Here is an 18,265-nt window from a genome sequence, read left to right as displayed (position 1 = left end):
GAAGTAGTTGGATTGAACCCCTCACTGATCCACATTGGAATTGTGTAAGTAACTGCATCTTCATAAGGGAAGAAATGCATTTAAAAGAGCTAAAGTTTTGTTTTTAGGATGATTCATTCTTCTGGTTTGCTCATTTGCATATATTCTTGATTTTACTTTCAACAAGAGTTTAACAAAACTTCTGCAAGCTTTCCTAAACCTGCTTAGAGACTTCTTACTTCATTTGAACCAAGGGGGTACAGTTCATAACTGGTGGTCTTAATCATTACACTATACATATGGATGCATATAACTGTAATTCATTACAGTTGAACTACAAATGCAGAAGCATTTCATGAAAGAGAGCATTTGTCCTATTACTGAAAGGGTGGCTGAAATTAAAAATGATGGCAAGAAAAGGGAAATATAAGCAACAAACTATTGGAAAGGAGAGAGGAGTGCAGGAGACAGGGAATGACGGGGAAAACACAAAGAACTCACTAATAAATGGAAAGCTATTTTACCTGAGATCATCTTGGGAGTATGTCCTTTGCAAATCCTCTTTATTTCCTTTTTCTGTCCCTTCCTCAGTTTGTTCATCTTGGGGCCCTTCATTCTCTTCTGGTTCTTTCTGTTCTTCCTTATCACAGTTTTCTGTCACCTCTTCCCCTTCCCCCTGTTCATCAACTTGTTCATCTTTCACCTGTTTCTCAAGATCCTGATTCTCCTCCTCTTCTGGGAATATCTCCCCATCCCCTTCCTCCCCTCCCTCTTTTGATCTTCTGAAGTTTACAAAAAGTGAGGAAGCATGCAAACAAACGGAAGAAGAAGACAGAGGCTAATTAGGAGGAATGGAGAGAAACTGAACATGCATTCAACAAGCAAAAAAGAAATTTAACAGGCAGATCATGAATAAATGGAAAAATGCAAAGATGACAGAAAAGCATGCTAGACTATTCTCAAGAATAGTCTAGGAAATAATTAGGGCACAGACATGTCCCTTCCAAGGTTCTAATGGGGATATATTTAGATATAAATCCTTCTTAAAATTTATACATGACTTTGTATAATAACCTGTAAAGTATATCATGGCCTTTAAATTATATGTTTAAATCATCACAGGGTTGGGTGGCTTCAATTTGTATTTTAAAATATAGCTTTCAGTTCGAACGGTCAGCAATAAGACAATTTTATAAATAAAAAGATTCCAGTTCTTAACAGGAAAATACTTCACTTTCACTGAAAATTAGAAAAACAGTTTAGAAAGCTTTTTGGAAGCTTTATTTTTGGAATGAAAAATTAGAAGCAGAACTAGCAGAAGAGAAATATAAAGAAGTTAAAAACTAACATGTAAATTGTTATTTTACAGTCGCTTACCTTATCTTTTTGTTCCCTCTAGGTCTTTCTGATTGCACAGACATGTAGCTTGTGCTGCTAAAACGGGAAGCACTGCTGGTCCTCGATACTGCTGACACATCACTGACATCACTGTCAGAGGACTTGGTGGAAATGTTGTCAGAGCCTCGTTGAGGATCCCGACCTGACCGATACTGTAAAAGGAAAGAAAGATGGATAAATGATGTCAGTCAGTGTAGTCCAAGTTTCTACAACCTTTCTATGCCAATATTTTCATTTGACAACTTTGTTTGATCCTTATAGACAAAAGGGAAATCTTGTATATTCTGCACAATTTGCAGCTGTCAGCAGCATCCTCTACAGAAGCTTAACTAAAATAAACATAGAATTAAAAAGTAAAATAAATACGTGTGTGTGTGTGTGTGTGTGTGTGTGTATATATATATATATATTAAAAACTGTCTTTGTGCACAAACCAACAACACCTGAACCAGACCTCATATGCACTATCAATGGTACAAAGGATGTGGATTACAACTATCAGCCCTTCCATTTAACATATACAGAGCTAAAACTGCACAACATATTTTTAGATTATGTTTACTGTTTATATTAATTTTCATCCTAATACATAATTAGAATTCATTAAATAAATGCCTTGGTATACTTGGGAACAGGTCTACAGGTAGCATTGCCAGATTTTCAAAATAGCAATAAATGATAGTAGAAATTCCATGATATCAGGAAGTCACCATTGGCAAGTTTGTGTTCTAACAAAATAACAAATGAAAGTATTGATTTCAATTAACCAACCATGTATTTCTCTGTAAAATTAACTTAAGGAATGCAGCTTTGGATGTGGGCTACCTCCAACCACCACCAAAGAGAAAACTGAACAGTCCTTAGAATGGTAAGCCACTTCTTAGCAGAATCTAGAAGCAGATTGAAATGAGAAATAAACTAGGTTTGCAGGGACAGCATTTGGAGCCTGGCATGACGCATGACCAATGTTGTGAATACCATGTAGCCCAACATTACTTGCAGATGTCTGGTCCTGAGTCTTCTGTAGGAAAAACAGTGGAAGAACAACCAACACAATGTTGGGAAACAGTATTCTGGGAGGAAAGCAGCCTGGCTTCAAATCCAGGATTGCACGGATGAATCGTACCTTCTGCGTAGGAACCAAGAGAGATTTCTCTCTGTTCAGGATGAGGCCCAGTTGTCTGAAAAGACACCAATACCTATGTCTAGTAGAAGCTGTCACCTGGTGGGAACCACAATCAACCAATTGTCTATATAAGGGCAAAGGACGACACCTTGCTGCCACAAAAGTTGTTACCCATGCCACTACCTTAGTAAAAACATGGGGAACACTGTTGAAACCGAAGAATTAAGAACCAATAATTTTGCTTCCCTACTGCAGAGAAGAGAAACGTGAATGCCACAACTGAACCAAAATGAGCAAGTAAACATCCTTCAGGTCCAGAGTGGGGAACCAATCACCATCCTGCATCAAGTGAAGGATGGAGTTGAGAGTCACCATCCTGACACATCATGGACAAATGTAATAATTGACACCTGGGAAGTCCAGTATGTAATGCAGATCCCCATCCTTCTTAGTTATGATGAAGTAATGTGAGAAGAATCCTTGATGAAGTCTTGCCCCTTTTTGCAAGAGAATTTTCACCTCCTAAAGTAGTATGACTGAGGGAAGTGTAGTATGAAAAATGCCTGAAGGAGGATACTTCCAGAATTCAATGGCATAACCTCTTGTGATGATGTAAAAAACAAAAACAAAACATGAATCTGTAGTAATGGTGGCCCAAGCAGGATAAAATTTCTCAAGCCTGTTATGGTGGCATAAGCATTGGTGGTACCAAGGTAGTTGTCCAGGAAAAAGTTGGGAAAGGGAACATTTAGAGGAATCACTCTGATGTTTCTTGGAAAGGGCAGACTTGAACTTGGGGACAGAAGGGATAGGCTTCTGCCCAGCAGAGGAAGACAGCAGAAGGGTATGATGATACTGAGTTCGAGAGGGACTGTAAGCACACTTTGAGGTCCAACCATATCTGTACCAGGTGGAGTTGAACTTAGAACAAGCTGGATCAGGGGATTGACCATACACTTTTTGATAGTGGACTATATCTTCTGATGCTCCAGTTTTGTATTGGTATCAGCACTGATAAGACTACCATCTTCGAAGGGCAGGTCTTCAATGACTGAATGTGTCAGATCACAAAGCCCTAAAGACTGAAGCCAGGCATGTCTTCATAGTGCTAAAGATGCAAGCAAAACCTAACCTCATAGTCTGCCATGTGGTGGGAAGTCAGGAACTGTTTATGCAGCCAGCTTATGAGCCTCAGACCTACACTACTCCACAATCTTCATCTCCCAGTTTACTGAAAATGGCAGTTAGTTTCTCCCAGAGCAGCTGGTGACATACATCTATACTGGCTAAATAGCTGGAAATTTTACAGATGAGGGCAGAAGAGGAATAAAACTTCCCATCCATTGTGTCCCACTTTTTACCCTCTAGTGGTGTCAAGTGTAACTCCCAGGTTGCCTGAGACTGAGCTGCATCAGCAATGACTGAATTTGGCTTAGGGTGCTGACCAAGCCAAGGAATGTACAATGCAAAGGACTACTGTTCTTTTGGATGCGTTGGTATGGAAGAAGGGGCCATCCAGGATTTTCAAATGACCTGCAGAAAGTATGGGAGCATGAGCAAAGGAGCTGGAACAGTAGTCTGTCTGTAGGCAGTGAAAGCTGGGTCATCAGTTTGTGCATGCAGCTGTATTACAGCCAAATTTAATGACTTCACCATTCTCATAATCTGTCCCATGAATGCCTTCAAATAATTCATGAGAGAAGAAGGATCTACCTCACCCAGAATGCTGGAGGAGTCTTCCATACTGGAAGGATGAATGAGTCAGAATGAGAGTTAGAGGATCAGGTAGATGAGTTGAAGGACCTAAGTTGAAATGGGATCCTCCATTGAGGATGATAGCTGAGTAGTCTGAGAGGAGTGATTCAGTATAGATTGGATCGTTTGAGCTCTAGACAGGACAGGTTCCTGATGTGCCACCGATGGTATCTCCTGCAAGGCTGGACCAGTGTGGCTGCTGTGGGTGTTCCTGGTGATGAGTCTGAGAGTGTTTATGGCCCTGATAATACATCAGGGAAGCTTTATTCTGAAAGTGTTAAGTATGAGTTAAGTATGCAAATAGGGACTATAAAAAGTTGGAGAGCTTCTGTATTGGGAATATAAAGAATCTGTGGAGCTCAACCTCAAGAATCTCATCTATGACGGCCATATTGTACAGAGTGTCAAAATCAATGAAACCTCCTAGAGCTCCAGAATGAGGTAGAATCAGTAGAAGAAGCAGAGAAATATCTGGACCACGACTGAAGTGACCATTGACATAATAGAGAAGGTAGGGGAGGTAGCAGTCTAGCAAGAAGCAATCCCAATGTGGAAGGCTGAACACGTGAAACAGAAACAATCACAACAGGGGGGAAACTTAAGAAATTCATCCGCAGATACATCTCTGGGGATTGATGCATAACAGATCTCCCCTCCCCCCCATGCAGTTGAAGAAACAACATGGGATCTTCAATATTCAAAGAGGGCGATCTCTTTGAGAAGTGGATCCTGTCATTGTGAGCATGGCAGGGCCTGCAAACACCTGACTACAAGATAAACAGAAGAGCCAGAAGCTGGGACTCAGGCCAAAGTGGACTTAGTAGAAGCAGCTGTCTCCACTGGTCACATACCAACCAAATTAAAAATTAAAATTAAAATTAAAAGCAACTAACTAAAAACAGTATAAAATTACTTAAAAATATACAGAAGTTAAAAAGCATAACTAAAACACACACCCCATATAAAATCCAACCTGGTATGATTATATTTTTAAAGCCTGCTTGAATAAAAATGTCTTAGTTTGCCTGTAAAAAGAAAGAATGTAAGAATGCTTTCATATCAGAATGCATAAAAAAGGACAGGCCCGACACCATCGGGCCTGAAGAAGAAGGCCCTCCCTCCTTGCCAACTGTCATCTTCTGGCCTGGAGGGAGTGAAAAGACAGGCCCAACACCATTGGGCCTGGCATCAATTAAGAATAAAACCCCTTCCTCCAGTCTATCTGCCATGGTCCAGGCCTCAGAGGGAGAGAAGAACTGCTGAACCTGATCCCCTTCCTCACCACCATTCCCTTCTCCTTTTGTGTCGTGTTTTTTTAGATTGTAAGCCTGAGGGCAGGAAACCATCTAATTGAAGCAATAATTGTAAGCCGCTCTGAGTTGTATTGTATTGAGTTGAATTGTAATCCTTTAGGGCTGAAGGACAGGGTATAAATACTGTAAATAAATAAATAATAAAAATGTTTCCTATAAGAAAGCTTTCAGATGCACCTCTCTGTTCCATTTCACCTGAGGCGAAAAGGTGGTAGAGTCGGCAAAAGAGGCAACCACATGAGCTGTGCCAAGACGGACATGACACTTCAGATGTCCATCCCTTTCTGTGATCTTATTGCCACAGAAGGCACTTTTTTTGAAGGATGCCAGTGAAAGAATTAACCCAAGGGGTGAATGCAGTCTCAAATCCCAGCACCACGACAACCAGCAAACAACCAGGCATATTCCTGGGATTAGTGAAGCCAAAGAAGGCTAACAAAAGCCTGGCATCCTTCAAGAAAAGTGAAGGCCAGCCTGAAGAACATGGTTCTTATTAATGCTGTAACAACGGTGTCTGAAAAAGAACTGGCAGTTTTAGTAGAAAGGCCCCTATAAAGGGGTGCCAGAGATTGATAAGGCTACCATCAAAATGCTTATGTAATGCTTTATATTGGTTCTAAATGATGTACTGCACAGGTACAGGATAACCCATTTGTGTGAGTCACAGGGACCACAAAGAAGAAACTGGTTTAAAATGGAATTCCCATTTACTTTATCAACATGAAGTTGCAAACACTAAACTTTCTCATAGTTATTTTTTAGTATATTCAGATGCTTCTCTTCCTTTTACAACTATTATTAATTTCCATAAGGTATAAAGTAGACGTATACTTTATAGTATAAATTTCAATAAGGTATTAAAGCATAAAGTATAATGTACAAAGCATAACATTTTTTGGTAGTTGGCAACTTCTCATAACAGCAGTATTAAAACAAAACATCAGTGGAAATTTCTTCCTATGAAAAAGACCACCAGCAAAGAGCTTCTCTACAGTTAAATAAAGTCATTAGATGAAAACTGAGTTACTGAAAGTCTCAATAAATGAAAATATGTTGATTCTGATGGTGTTGAAAAGATAGCAAAGTCCATGCCAGACAAGAGGTCATGGAAAACTATTCCAGGTTCCCACCTGCTTCATCTGAGGTAGTGGAGGGACCTGCGGAAAGGCTTCCAATGAAAAATTTGGACAAGGAGAGTTTTATGCACAAGATGGTAGTCTGAGATAACCTGATTATAAATTGTTTCAAACTTTGGAATTGTCCTACACAGGTGTGGCATGTTCCATATACCCAGTCTCAGCGAGTAAACTTGCTGTTATGTTATAGTTAACTGTAGTTTTGAATTATTTTAAAGGACAGCTTAATATACAGTGCACTGCAATAATGTAAGCTTTACACATTCCTATTTTCATACTCAAAGGGTGTGTCCACACTGCAGAAATAAAGCAGTCTGACAACATTTTAATTGCCATAACTCTATCCTACAGATCCTGAGATTTGAAGAGCTCTCACACAGAACAGACTGAATTCCTCACCAAACTACAGATCCTAGAGTTCCACAGGATAGAGCCATGACAATTAAAGTGCTGTCAAACTGCTTTATTTTTGTAGTGTGTAACAGCTAAAGATAGACTAAACATCTGGATATAGCAATATAGTGAATCCAGCTATACAACAATATAGTAAATATAGATCAAAACCCTCTTTCTGCAAAATAAATTTCCATTGAAACTAAAAATTATTGACATCTTAAATGTAAACTGCAATTTTGATAGTGTTACTATAAAATGTCCAATCCAACTAGAGCTGCCTCAAGGTATATTTCAAACCTCAAGGTTGGTGCTATAGCAGCAAATGTTAACACTCCCCCAAAGTCATGGTATACAATATCCAAGACAAACTACGTTTTGGCATCTCAGGCTGAAAATCCCACCACCATCTCTCTCCCTCACCAGCTCTGAGGAGGAAAGAGAAAGAAATAACTGCAGAAGGATCCATAGTTGTCTGCTGCAATGTACAGAATGTTGTCATCTTGCCAGAAAACACTAACCCCAACACCACCAGCAAGTGAAAATTGGTAGCTCTTTTGGAAGACACATTGATGTTTATCACACTATACTCTTAAAGTGCTACTATTCCACTTTGACTCCTCTAGCTGCCTCCTGTTGCATTCTGGGATTGGCAGTTTTAAGGAGGAGTATTTAGAATTCTCAGGCAGAGAAAATTCTAAATACCGCCTCTTAAAATTGATCCCAGAATGCAACAGGAGGCAGCTAGAGGAGTCAAAGTGGAATAGTAGCACTTTAAGAGTATAGTGTGATAAACATCATTGATTAGGATATAGAGGCACCTCTGTGCCAGCCTCTATAGTATCCCTTTCTCCTTACTCAAGAACACCTTTGAGCATATCACCTCTATGAAGTGACTATGAAGCTTTAGGAAGGACGTTGAAGGGATTTGAGGCACTGGTGGTATTCTCATCAATTCTGCCAGTGAGGAATAGAGGACTACACAGGCACAGGAAGATACTAGAAGTGAATGAGTGCTAATGTAGCTAGCAGAAGTTTGGCTTCTGGGACCATGATTTTCACTTCTTAAACAGAGGACTACTGGCTACACATGGACTGTAGCTCACAAAGACTGAGAAGGATGTTTTTGGTAGTAGCATGGGAAGTCTGCTTAAGAGGGCTTTAAATTAAATCATTAGAGTGGGGTTGGAGATGATAGAAACATCAGTCCAAGTGCAAGCTCTAAACACAAGTATGTGAATTTTAGAGAAGAAGCTGAGGGAGAGAATGGAATCCTCTGAAAAACTGTCAATAAATTAATAAATGAGAACAATCAAAGCTTAAGATGTTTATACACCAACACAGAGAGTTTGGGAAACAAACAGGATGAGCTTGAAGTCCTAGTGCAGGAAGGGAAATTTGACTTTATAGGCATAATGGAAACCTTGTGGAATGACTCCCAGCATTAAAATATTACAATTGAGAGGTATGGCCTATTCAGATAGAATAGATGTGGCAGAAAAAGTGTGTGAAGGAACACTGCATGTCTAAGAAAAATTACTTGTACAGAAATCCAGGAGGGTATATCAGAGTAGACTGGCTGAGAGCATTTGGGTAAAAATAAATGGAGAAATTAAAAAAATGCAATATTGTATTAGGAGCTTAGGCCACCAAACCATGAAGAGATGTTGGATGATGCTTTTCAGAAACAAATCCCTGAAATCTCAAAGATATCTTATTTCAAAAGGTAGAGGAAGGAATAAGGACATTGGCAATACTGGCCTAGATCCTAACTAATTGGGAGGAGTTGGTCACTGGAATCAAAGTAGTCAGTACTTGAGGAGGAAGTAGGGTTAGATATTCTCAATTATTCCACTTCCTGATAGATGTTGAAGAAAATGCATTGGTATTTCTTCCTGCATTTTGTCAAAACTTTTAGGATTTTTTTTTCTTGCAAAGGACAGAAAACTCACCACAACATTTATAATGGAGCATTTTCAAGAAACCCATGCAGTTTTACTCTGAACTGCAGAACTTTCTGAACAGCAACTGCATAGTTGCAACTCTGCCTCCAGCCATGATTGTTTCATTTTGCACAATGTTTTGAGACAGAGGGATAAGACAGCACAGAAATGGTGGGATTAGATACCAGGAATTAATAAATAAAGGCATATTGCATATTGGAGTTTTGGGACTGGTTTTCTAGTGGCTCAGTGGTGAAGACAATGAGACTGATGATTGCAAGGCTGGCAGTTCAAGATCCAAGGGCCTCATGACGGAGTGAGCTCCTGTCACTAGTCACAGCTTTGGCCAATCTAGCAGTTCCAAAGCATGTAGAAGTGCAAGTAGATAAATTTGTACCACTTTAATGGGAAAATAACAGTGTTCTGTGCAGTCATGCTGGCGACATGATCACAGAGTTGTCTCTGACAACACTGGCTCTTCAGCTTAGTAATGGAGATGAGCACCACCACCTACAGTTGGACAGAACTTGACAATCATGTCAAAGGGGAAACATTTACCTTTACCTTGTTTTCTAATGGCCCTTGATAGAAGGACGAAGGCACGCAGCAAAAATCTCCATCAACCCTCTGTCACCCGCTTGTTTAAGGAACCCTCTGTGCTCTGAGTCTGCACTCCCCTTCTTTTTGATCTACCTGCCTACTCTGATTCCTTCTCACTCCTGCAAATTTGCTTCATCCCATGTTTTTCTTCTCATCAGTGTTTTCCACGCAGTTAGTAACACCAAACCCATTCCATCCCTAGGGAGAAATGATCATATAATGCTAGAATTCACAACTGTGGGACAGGGCAAAGAAGAGTGTAGTCAAACACAGACCTTGGTTTTCAGGAAAGCTGTTTTTAACAAGCTCAAAGAAATGCTTTGTGGAATCCCATAGCTAGACATGCTAAAGGAAAAAGATACTAAGCAAGGGTTGGAGTTCGTGAAGAAGAAGTTGCAAAATACACAATTACAAACAATCCCATGGAAGAAGAGAAATGGGAAATATCTGAAAAAGCCAATGTTGTTGCACAGCAAACTCAAGAAGTGAAAAGAAAAAAGAGTATCTATAAAGAATGGAAGGAATGATGAATCACTAAGGAACAGTACATATGTATAGCCCACACTGGCACGAATAGTATAAAGAAAGCAAAAGCTCAGAATATGACAGGCTAGGCAAGCAAAGACCAACAAAAAGGGGCCTTCAGATACATTTGCAACAAAAGAATTACCAAGGAAATAGTGTAGCTGCTGTTCATTATGGATGATACAATGAAAAACCAGAACTACTCAATGAATATTTTGCTTCATTTTTCTCTCAATAAGAGAATTCTGTTCTTCTAGGCAGCAGTAAAGACCTTGGCAAAGGATCTGGATTGCAAATCAAGATTGATAGGGAATTAGTATGGAATCACCTAGCTAACCTGAAAGCAGTGAAGGGAGGGAATCCATCACCATGAGAGCTCCAATACAACTATGAGTAGTTCAAGGAGGCACAGTAGGAAACTCAAGGGTGGACTTGCAACCTCCTTAGTGGTTGATTCACCAGCAACCTATCAGTACCTGGACCCAGAGTATACTGTAAATAGTATTAATTGAACTCAAAAGATTACCTTTGTTATTAGTTTGGCTAATTTTGTCTGAGTGCTGCTCACTTTACTTGATTACATGCTATATACTATAGGAAAACATATATGAGAATTCTTGACATTCATAGCTAATACTTAGCTTTTCTAGGTATTCAAACTAGTGATTTTTACTTTTAAAAATCCAGTGCAATGGTCTCCAGAATTTCATATCCTCCACTTCCATCCTCCCAAAACTTGCCATTAGTGCAGAAATCTGGTTTTCTAGAGACATCTTCATTATAAAAAATAATTGAAAACAGCAAGGTGGTGTGATTGAATATAGTGCCCCAAGTAACAGATCTGAATGAGTGATAGTTAAATTTTATTTATTTATTTATTTATTTATTTATTTAGGGTTTGTTTTACTATTATATCAGACCCAGTCAAAACAGTCTAGGCTTTCTTTTTTTTCAGCAAGGGCAAATGGTCTTATTTCCATTGTCATGGTGCTATATAAACATCTGAAACTCAGTTTCCACTTTGGTGATCCTCATTCTCATTTGCTTCATGGATGTTCTCAGGCCAGTCACAGCTGTTTTTATGCTAATAGTGCCTCTGGCCATCAATAGCAAAAGGATAAAAATGAAAGAAGAAAAAAACCTCCTTCTCCTCAGAGGCTAGCAGCAGGGTTTACCACTGTTTTCTTTGGCTCACTGCCACTTGCACAGTAGAATTTTTTTAAAAAGGAGAGTTAACCTTTACCAATTGTCTAGAGCACTCAGTTTGTAGGAAAAGTGTTCCTATTTGCCTACTTATTGTTTACTTGAGAGCAGAGATTCCATAAAAATGATGATGCAGCAGGAGTTCATTCACAGGTGTATGCCTTTTCAGGTCAGCATTGCAAGTAGAAATTTATACACATTTGTCTTCTGAGCTACTGAGGTCACCTGACCCTCAAGTGGCAAAACTGGAGTATTTCTAAACTACAAACTTGTTCTTTCAGAAACAAGGTAGACTCAACTGAAAACCTACTATCTATCTTGTCAAGATTCAAATTCATCTTCAAATTGTTGGTCCTCATCTAACCCATTATCCAGTGCAGACACTGGTTCAGCTGCAGCTCTTGCATGGCCTTAAATGACTCCAGTGAGAGAGAAAATATATTATAATCCACATATTGATGAGCCTCCCACATCCCCTCTTCAAATAGTTGCTTCATATTAATGTTAAAACGTGTATGGGATAAGCTGGTGTCACAGAATTCAGAAAATATCACAAAAGAGCGATAGCTGGTAACAGAACAAAGTAGAATGAATCACAGAATCTTAGAGTGTGAAGGAGACACAGTGGCTGTGTAGTCCAGGAATGTACAACTAAAGCATTCCTGAATTACACCCATGGAACCTCTGTTTAATTACCTCCAAAGGAGAATCTAACACCCTCCAAGAAAGTCTGTTCCACTGCTGTGCTGCCCTCAATGGATCCAGCATGACCCCTATACAAGGTGTTGCCTACTTTCATTTCTGTTAGTACTATCACCTGCATTTATTATGGGAGTAAATTCTTGTAGATTAAGTGCAGTTGCTTTAGTTCAGAGAATTATGAAAGCCCCATGGCACTTTGGAAGTATGTTTTCAAACAGCAGTTCCCCACATTCCATCACAAAGTGCTTCTGAAATGAATAACATTACCTGACTGCTGAGCCCTTTGATGTGTATATCAAATTCACATTGTGTTACCTAGTATGAATAAGAGGGCTGAAAAATCTTGTGACATGTAAAAGCAATTTCTGTATCAATAATAATAATAATGATAATGATAGCAGCAACAACAACAGTCTTAAGAATATTATATGGCCTTCATTAATATTACTTACATTTTGCCCTATCCTAAGGCCTCAATAAGGTATGATTTTATTTTTAAAATCCGCAGTTCTTTATGTAAAGTTTAATACTGCATTTCATAACATATCTCCTTAGGGCTGTCAGCACCTCCTATAAACATTTAAAGAACAGCTGGATCAGCTTCAGGACCATCTGGTAAGTTTCTATACCACAGAAAGCAAAGGCCTCTTGGTAATTTATAGCACAATTATTCACAAGGATAGTATGAATTCATTTTTCCCCATTACATTCAGGTATAAAAGAGTTCATATACCATAAAATGTCTAGCTTTGGACAATTTGATAGGCCTGACGAAGATGATGACAGAAAAAGGTAAAGATGATGTTACAGAAGAGCAATGGAAACAAAATTTTGTAGTGTGAAATTATTCCTTTTAAAAATATGAAGTGATGAAGCAGTGAAATAGTAAGAACAGTTTTATGAAACCTGTTCATTTTGTTGATGGTATTTTCTTTTACACTACATTGAAATGATTGATAAGATGATTAGTCTGATAACATTACAGAACAAACAGGTCCCAAAGCAACTGTGGGAATTTATGCGCTCACACCTTTTACATCAGCTTTGTAGGATGTGACACATAAGTATATTTAGCATTGAAGACTGGATGGCATAGCAGCTTACCAAGGGAAGACAATTTCATAAAAGGGTTACCTAAAACCTTATATAAATAACATAGCATAGGTACAAGAAAGGAAAAGAACCAAGCTCAGCTATACTGTATAATAAAAAAGAAGTACAGAAGAAGAGAATTAATAGTAAAACATAGCAAGGTAGAACTTGCATCAAGTTAAAATAGTTAAGAATATTTTTGTTAAAGATGTTCTTGAGAATCTTGAGTAGTTCTTGAGTATATATGATGTTGGCATATTGTTTTTCAATTAATTTCATGCAGAAGTATACAAAGGGCCAAAATCATACTGAATGTTATAATACTATCTATCTTGTACAAGATCTAGTCTATCTTTGATCATACAGATTAGTGAATTGTTCCAGAGCTGGATGAGAATGTTTCTAAACAGAAATGTTCAGATCCATTTCTAACCAAAAGTACTGCTTATGTGAGAGAACTATGAGAGAGAAGCACAAATATCTGTATTTATCCCTGGGTTAGCTGTCTTCCATCCCTTATTCAGAGGAACTACTAATTTCCCCTTTATGTGGGGGGGGGGCATGTTGAAGTAATTTTTTTAAAAAAATGTTCCATATTATTAGCCTCTTCTCAGTTCATGATGCAATCTATGTTTACTGTGAGCCTTTTAAAGGATATGTAGAATGAATAAAAGGGTTAAGTTGTCATCTATTAGTCCCACCTAGAGCCTATTAAATACCCATTAAATCTGCACTGATAAATCAACACTTGGATTTAGGACTATGCACTTAAATAATTATGTAAAGCAATTTAAAAAAACCACTGTTGCCACAAAGAATTCACAATATCAATATCAATGAAGCAATGCTAATGTACTTTTAAAGTTTTTGGAAGTGGCTTTAATTTTCCAAAGGACTGAGATCAATAGGACATACATTAGAAGCTTCAAGTACATAGAAGTAAAAGGAGATAGATAATAAAAGGCTTTTAGCGACATACTGTTGAGCAATTATTTTTCCTAATACTATTGGTATCTGATATCCAAATACTTGATATCCAAGTATAGGTATCTGATATGTGAGCTCTAAAGCAAGTAATGTGGTTAGACAGCTGGGGTTAAAACAACTGAGGGCAACAGGAACTATTAGTGCTGGCAGGAAAAAAAACAGTGATTGCCTCACTATTAGTGATAAGGATCCTAGTGGAACTGAGAAAAATAGATCCAGTTCCTAATGTAATTAGTTACACAGAATGGCCTAATTACCACAGGCTTACGTAGGAAATAACTTATTAAGTATGACTAGAGGGTTTCTGGCAATTTTACTTATTTGCAACCTCCAAAAGTGGGAAAGAATTCATAGAAAAGAGTCTCATGGTTAGGAGCTGGTGTGACTTAGCCACTCATTTCAGATTACTTTCCATATTCAGCAATAGCTACACTGACATATATTTAATGTATGGACTGTAGAATGCAAAATTTGGCATCAGAAAACATACAGGCTAACCAGCCCAACCTGAAAAGGTTTAATTTCTTTTTTGTATTTCTGCTATTCATACACAGTATGATTTATTTTATACATCTGACCAGATGTTTCATCTGACTATTTGCTGATAAGTATCTCAGGTTTTAACTACCTATTAGTCTTCTTAGAAGGCAGAGGTGCCAAACTCTGCTGAATAATGTGTGTCCTGTTTTATGTGAACTGGCTTTTCATATCCTTCTCCTCTATTTTAGGAGTGATTGGTCAACATCCAAAAAGAGAGTCAGATGCCTTTCAGTTCTGAAGGGTTTTCCATAGTAAAAGGGATTCTAAGGCCCAGGGATACAGATTTCATATTCATAGTGTAGATTCTTTCTAGAATCAATATCTATGAGACAAACAATAATATGTTTCTTTATTCTCTTGACAAACATGAGCTTGAAAGCAATACTGGATAATCCACTTCTTTCTAGTCTCCTAGATATGTTACAGAAATAGATTTTAAAGGGGGAAAAATGTGGAACTTGGGCCACAATCATCTCCATGTCAAATCTTTTTAGAAAAGATTTCAAGTTACTGCATTCCCTGAGGAGGAAAAGGTTTCAGTAACATGCCAATTTCATTTACATAACAACATAAATTCTTTTTTTACCTATAAGCTTCTGGTCAGAAATTATTTAAGTTTTTAAAGGAAAAATGGAAACTTGCAAATCTGGAACTGTGGCAACAGAAAGGTACATTTCTGTGATTTGAAAACTAAAAACCAAAATTAGGAAACTGAAGGAGAGTGCACACTTAGGAGATTGTAGAAGACTCCTTTTGTGGCCCATTTTGCCACCTTCTGTGTCTGCTAATAGTGCAGTATAAGGTAATATCGGCTGATACGCCAGCTGCGACCCTACCTGGGCCGGGAGGACCTTGAAACGGTGGTACACGCTCTGGTAACCTCTTGGCTGGATTTCTGTAATGCGCTCTACATGGGGCAACCCTTGTACCAAACCCGGAAGCTTCAATTAGTGCAGAACATGGCAGCAAGGCTGGTCACTGGTAGCTCCAGGACCAGTCATATAACACCTATCTTGCAAGATCTACATTGGCTGCCCCTTCGCTTCCGGGTGCAATACAAGGTGTTGGTTATTACCTATAAAGCCCTAAATGGCTTGGGCCCAGGGTACTGGGAGGACCACCTCTCCCCATATAATCCGCCCTGCACTCTTAGATCAGTCAGGAAGCAATTGTTAAGGGTTCCCAAGACGAGATATGTCTTGTCTTCTCAAAGGGCATTTTCTGTCTCGGCCCCGCAGATCTGGAACTCCCTTCCCGACAAACTCCGCTCTGTCACCTCCCTTGATCAATTCAGGAAGGAACTTAAGACCTACCTCTTCCAACAAGCTTTCCCCCATGTGTCTTGACATCTGTTTTCTCCCCCGTTATACAGTTGCTATTCGGCTAGTTTGTTTCTCTGGTTTTAATTTTTGGGAATTGTATATGTTTTATTTGATGTTTTTATGATGTTTTTAACTTGGTATGTTTTATACTGTATACTATTGATATATCCATGTTGTAGCCCGCTTTGCTCTCTGGAAAAGCGGGCTAGAAATAAACAGTATTATTATTATTATTATTATTATTATTATTATTATTTATAAGTTTTTTGTGACATATGGTTCACTTTATTCGGGTGGGGCTAATAAACCAGATTATTGTCTGTATCACACTTGTTTTTATCTCACTTGCATCTCTTGTTCCATCACTCCTCTGAAGACTTGAAGTTTAAAGAAATATGTTTTAAAAATACAGTTTAATTGTTTATACAAGCCCAAATATCTATCGATTCAACTTCAATTCTTAAAAGTCTACCACCAACATCAAGAAGGTTTATTAGTGTTCTAAAATGACCCAAAACAATGCTGTTTATATTTTTGGATCCCTAATCCAAAAAGGACTGGAGAAATTTAAAGGCCAAATTGGTTCATCATTACATATAGGACCTGGAATACAAGAGAAAAGCACTAGAGATGCTGCTGCTTACATATTATATGCTTTCCCAGTTCATACTGGAAAGCAATTTGCCATTTTCAGCACCAAATGAAGCTCTGAAACAACCACAAGTCAGCAACCTGCCAGAGCACATTATTGCATTTGGGCTTGGAGAGGCAGAATAATACAGATAAAGTAACCAGACTTAGGCAGGTTACAGACCGCCCGTTTGGGGCGGTCTGCACCTGCCCCTTTCCCCGGTGTATCGGGGCCTCAGTGGCTAGACCGGCAGCCGCTGAGGCCCCGATCTGCCGCTTTCCGGGCTGCAGGGAAGTAGCAAAAGGCCGCTTCCCCGCAGCCTGGAAAGGAGTGCCCTTGGGGCTTCAAGCCCCAAGGACATCCCGGGGTGGCGGGGAGGAGGAGAAAGGGGCCGCTTGGCCCCTTTCTCCTTTGCGCCACTGGGCGCAGCCGTGTGAAGTCTGCACCCAGCAGTGCAAACCAGGAAGGAGCTCTGAAACGGAGCTCCTTCCTGCTCTGCACTAAGGGTGCACTAAGCGCCCTGGCGCAGAGCGATGTCATGGCGGTGGCTGTGTGGAATGGCTGCCGCCATTTTGTGCATGCGGAGCGCGCACTAGGGTTAGGGGGGTGCGGAAGCATCGCCCCTTCCTAACCCTAGTACGCGCTACGCACGTACTATATGGCCCGTCTGTAATGGGCCTTAGTCTTGGCTGTGATACTTGCTAGATCTATTCCCATCACTACACCTCCAGAAACCTATGCCAGCTGGCAAGTGGACAAAAGGCTTTAGGCCTGCCTTTATAATAATCTTGACAGGATTATTCACTGACACCATGTTTACGAACAGATCAGGCCAGAAAGCATTATTTTTTTAATCTTTGGTTTGGGTCTCAGCAACAGTTGACAACAATGGAGCTAAAGCTTTTCATGACAGGTTATTCTTGACACAGAATCTGTACATAGCCTCTGTAGAAGTAGCAAAAAGAAAATTCCTTGGAAGACTTGTCAGAATTATTAGATTTTCTGTGTAACCTAATATTTTATCAAATAAAATCATTCTTGAATGACATTGATTATTTAAGTGGAATAAGAGATTATGGTTTGCAAACTGATAAATATTTCTGATTAACCTTTTCTCACCCAACCCTTGACTAAGCCTCCTTGAATCTCATTTTGGGAGAAAGGCAGGATATAAATCTAAATAAATAAGTTTGCAAAATACTCAGTGACCGACTTTTTTTCCCCTGGCAGGACCCCTGCGCTTCTAACAGCTGCGTAACAAACATAATTTTTGTCATGATATATAGCTGAAGTAAATACCATCCACTGAATTAGCTTGTTATGAAGCTGTAAAGGGCAACATGCCAGAGAAGTTGGCAAACTATACAAATGCGCTAAATAGAAGATAGAATCCTCAGTAACTAATTCAGTGGAGAACACTCCACTCACATTGGCAAAATCTATTCAATGGAGGTTTGTTTTTGCCATCCTTTGAGGCTGAGAGAGCAAGGTCACCCAGTGCGTTTCCATGCTAAATGGAGATTTGAAGCCCGGTTTCTAGATTTGTAGCTGTACTAGTGTATATATTTTGTACTAGTGTATACATTGCTCCTGGTGGTTGTTTCTATGTCCATACACTAT

The 18,265-nt window shown here is 39.1% G+C and overlaps 1 protein-coding gene across 6 annotated transcripts in view; it reads right to left on the bottom strand.

Annotated features, from left to right (window-relative positions):
- The window catches only part of RIMS2 (regulating synaptic membrane exocytosis 2), a 464,483-nt gene that overhangs the window by 44,314 nt on the left and 401,904 nt on the right, over positions 1-18,265 (bottom strand). For 4 of the 6 annotated variants that reach the window (XM_042462971.1, XM_042462970.1, XM_042462974.1 and 1 more), the window contains one exon: positions 1,357-1,529. The exons of 1 other annotated variant lie outside the window; for it this stretch is intronic. In XM_042462971.1, coding sequence (XP_042318905.1) covers positions 1,357-1,529 — 173 coding nt within the window. Of the gene's footprint in view, positions 1-503; positions 762-1,356; positions 1,530-18,265 lie in introns of all 6 variants that reach the window. One more of the 6 variants, XM_042462968.1, reaches the window with a different exon arrangement.

The sequence above is a fragment of the Sceloporus undulatus genome, chromosome 4 (genome assembly GCF_019175285.1).
Source record: "Sceloporus undulatus isolate JIND9_A2432 ecotype Alabama chromosome 4, SceUnd_v1.1, whole genome shotgun sequence".
Classification (NCBI taxonomy): domain Eukaryota; kingdom Metazoa; phylum Chordata; class Lepidosauria; order Squamata; family Phrynosomatidae; genus Sceloporus; species Sceloporus undulatus.
Note: the sequence above shows the minus strand (reverse complement) of the source record. Positions and strands in the feature narration are given on the sequence as shown.